Raw genomic sequence first — 3,289 nt, forward strand, 5'->3', positions numbered from 1 at the left:
TATATATAAAATATTTTGTATATATATATGTCTGTGCTTATGATATTTCAATATTCTTTGCAGGGTGACAGTGGAGGTGCCTTGATGTGCTGGGAGCCAGACAACCGGTGGACCATTGTAGGAGTTTTGTCGAAAGGACGCTACAACTGTGCAGCCAATTCTCCAAACGTTTTCACAAAGATATCGTCCATGCGTGGCTGGATTGAACGATCCTTAGGGTGGAGCAGCAAGTCGCAAAACTAAACATCCAGTGGACAGGTGTGTTGGGTTGTTACAGAGGAAGTGTGAGGCCAGGATTAGCAGTAAGATGATGGTAAAGAGTAAAGAAATGCAGGCTGACAATATATAATGAGGTTTGCTGTGGGGGTGTCTCGGGGACAGAGCCAAAGGGGCAACAGCATTGCAGTATTCTCGGAATCCCTTCAATAACTTTTGGAGTCTTTCACAAACAGTTCCACTTGTAATGTGGGTTTTTGTTTCTACCCTTAGGTTTATATTTTCAATTATAGCCCCATGATAATTGATATGCATGTGAGTCCTGTGAATTTTGTTTATTTTTAATCAACTAATAGCATTCAATTGTAGCCAAGAACCCTCCTACATCGATCTGAACTCAGCACTGTAAGTTAACACAATACTTCATTATATAGTACCATTAAGAGGCGAGCTGGCAGAAACGTTAGCACGTCAGGTGAAATGCTTAGCGGTATTTCATCTGCCTTTACGTTCTGAGTTCAAATTCCGCTCTGGTCAACTTTGCCTTTCATCCTTTCAGGGGGTCAATAAATTAAGTACCAGTTGCGTACTGGGGTCAATCTAATTGACAAGCCCCACTTCCCCAAAATTCTAGGCCTTGTGCCTAAAGTAGAAAAAACAATATTGTGCCACTCCTCCATTACCACCCCCACCACCTCATGGTACCTATTATTTCACAGTTACATGACCTGGCTAACAGACACAATATGTGTCTAAATTCCAGACTGTGTCCCGAAGCTGGAACCCTCACAACTAAAAACACACAAGCTTCACAAACAGTTCTGTAGAAATGTATATATATTGCATTGAATACACATCATGGTTTATATGTTTATGTATATAAAATGAACATGGAATATTTCTAAACTTGCATACATTATTAAACCACAACTTATACACACACACAATAAAGATTCATTAATTTGGAATTAGAAATGAACAAACTCAGTGATGAGAATTGAAACTGGCATCTCTTGCTTAACAGGCAGAAGTGTCACATGGTTTGATTCCAGAAAGTGGGTTGGTCGTGTCATTTCAGTTACAAACTGGTGTTTAAATCCAAAACTTACCTCTTTGTTGATCTACTTCATTATATGAATCTGTCATATATACATACATACGCTCACTTTTGTTATATATATATATGTACACATTTGTATCTATTATATATATATATATTGCTTTATCTTCCAATTCAGATTATCCTTTTTCCCATAAATAAACTTGAACTGGACAAAATTAAGCAATAAAGATTCAACACTATTCCATTCTTCAAATCTTTCTCGTAGTCTTTTGCAATCTCACAGGTAAACTAAGCTTGTAACCTAGCAAAGGAAGGACCAAGTTATCTCCCTTCTGCAGACGTAAATTCAATGTTTTACACAGCTACGCACAAATTCATCACACACACAGATGTATATGTATCTTAAATTTCACATGATGGTCTTCTGTTTACTGTCACAGAGCCCGAGTCGACATGAGGCTATAGCAGAAAACATTTGCCTAAGTTTTTCCACTACTACTGGTCAATGAATCTCATGTTCGTTCACATTTTCAAAACCAGTATAAGTGCACATTTGGTCGATTTCATGATAACCATTGAAACACAATCTGCTGGTTTCTTGCACGTGAAATTTGTTTCAGTCAAACTGGGATAGGTGCCATACATAAGACAGTGGGCAAATCTTAGTCTTCCAGTCAGACTCAGATATATTCAAATTGTTTTGAACAATTACTCAAAAGTCATTCTGATGCATATATCAGGTTTTGAAAGTAAGTTCATCATATTTTCATAGTTGAGCTGAACTGGCAACGGTTACCTTGGTTTTGCAATAACAAATGAGCAATACCAGGACTAGATAATTTGGTTTCAAATACAGAGAGAGTGAAAATGAAAAACTTATTCAGTTACCTTGTCTTTGAGCAATTTGATGAGCTGATTGTATTGCCACATACACGTTCTTTTAGCTTCCATTGTAAAATAGAATGTTTACCATTCTGTTAAGCAATGGAACAATAAACAACTGTTCTGTTGTAATGGACTATGGCCATGCTGGGGCACCACCTTGAAGGGTTTCAGTTAAATGAATTGACCCAGGTATTTTTGAAAGCTGGATGCTTATTCTATCAGTTTCTTTTTCGGAATCACTAAGTTCTGGAGATGTAAACAAACCAACACAGGGTGTAATATTGGTCCCGAGAGACAATCACAATCACACACATACATGAAGGACTTCTTTCAATCTCCGTCAACCAATTCTACTCTGAAGGCTTTAGTCTGCCTGGAACTAGACCCTCTGCAGTGGGACTGAACCTGGAACCATGTGCATGGGAAGAACAGAAATAAAACTAAAAAGAAAGAAAAACAGACACAGATACAGGTCTTAGAAATCTTTACAATAGTTTTTTTGTATTTTTATTTTGAACATTTCTTTTTTTAGATTATATATTATTATACAATATTTTGTTATCTGGCTGAAAATATTTTATATAATATACATATGTATATTTATATTATATGTATGCATGTATGTGTGTATATATTTATAAATATACATGTTTATAAGTATGTATATATGTGTGTGTGTGTGTGTGTGTGTGTGTGTGTGTGTGTGTGTGTGTGTGTGTGTGTGTGTGTGTGTGTATATATATATACACATACATGTGTATATATGTGAAAAATAAACTGAAAATATAAAATTATTCCTTATGGTTGGCATAAGACCATAAAAATTTGGAAGGTAGGAAGGTATAGTTGATTAGTACTGAACCCCAGCGGTTGACTAGTATTCTATTTTTTCCTTCTTTATTCTTAGGATGGAAAAAAGCAAAACCAACTTGGGGCAGGATTAGGGGGGAGAGGGGGAGGGATTAAACTCAAACTACAAAAGATGTCAGGAAATTCAATAAAATATGTTATTTGTATCATTATCATCAGTCTAGAAAAGCTGTTTCAAAGTAGAAACAGTTGATATTTTAAAGGTGAGTGAAACCTGCAAACAACAATAAATGAAAGAGAGAGACGGGGGGGGGG

General features: G+C 36.3%; 1 protein-coding gene across 1 annotated transcript in view; it reads left to right on the plus strand.

Annotated features, from left to right (window-relative positions):
• The window catches only part of LOC106875180 (atrial natriuretic peptide-converting enzyme), a 46,746-nt gene extending 43,805 nt beyond the window's left edge, over positions 1-2,941 (plus strand). Inside the window, exon 31 of the mRNA XM_052975958.1 lies at positions 64-2,941. Coding sequence (XP_052831918.1) covers positions 64-243 — 180 coding nt within the window. The 3' untranslated portion in view covers positions 244-2,941. The remainder of the gene's footprint in view (positions 1-63) is intronic.
• The last annotated feature ends 348 nt before the right edge of the window (positions 2,942-3,289 follow it).

The sequence above is a fragment of the Octopus bimaculoides genome, chromosome 23 (assembly GCF_001194135.2).
Source record: "Octopus bimaculoides isolate UCB-OBI-ISO-001 chromosome 23, ASM119413v2, whole genome shotgun sequence".
Taxonomy (NCBI): domain Eukaryota; kingdom Metazoa; phylum Mollusca; class Cephalopoda; order Octopoda; family Octopodidae; genus Octopus; species Octopus bimaculoides.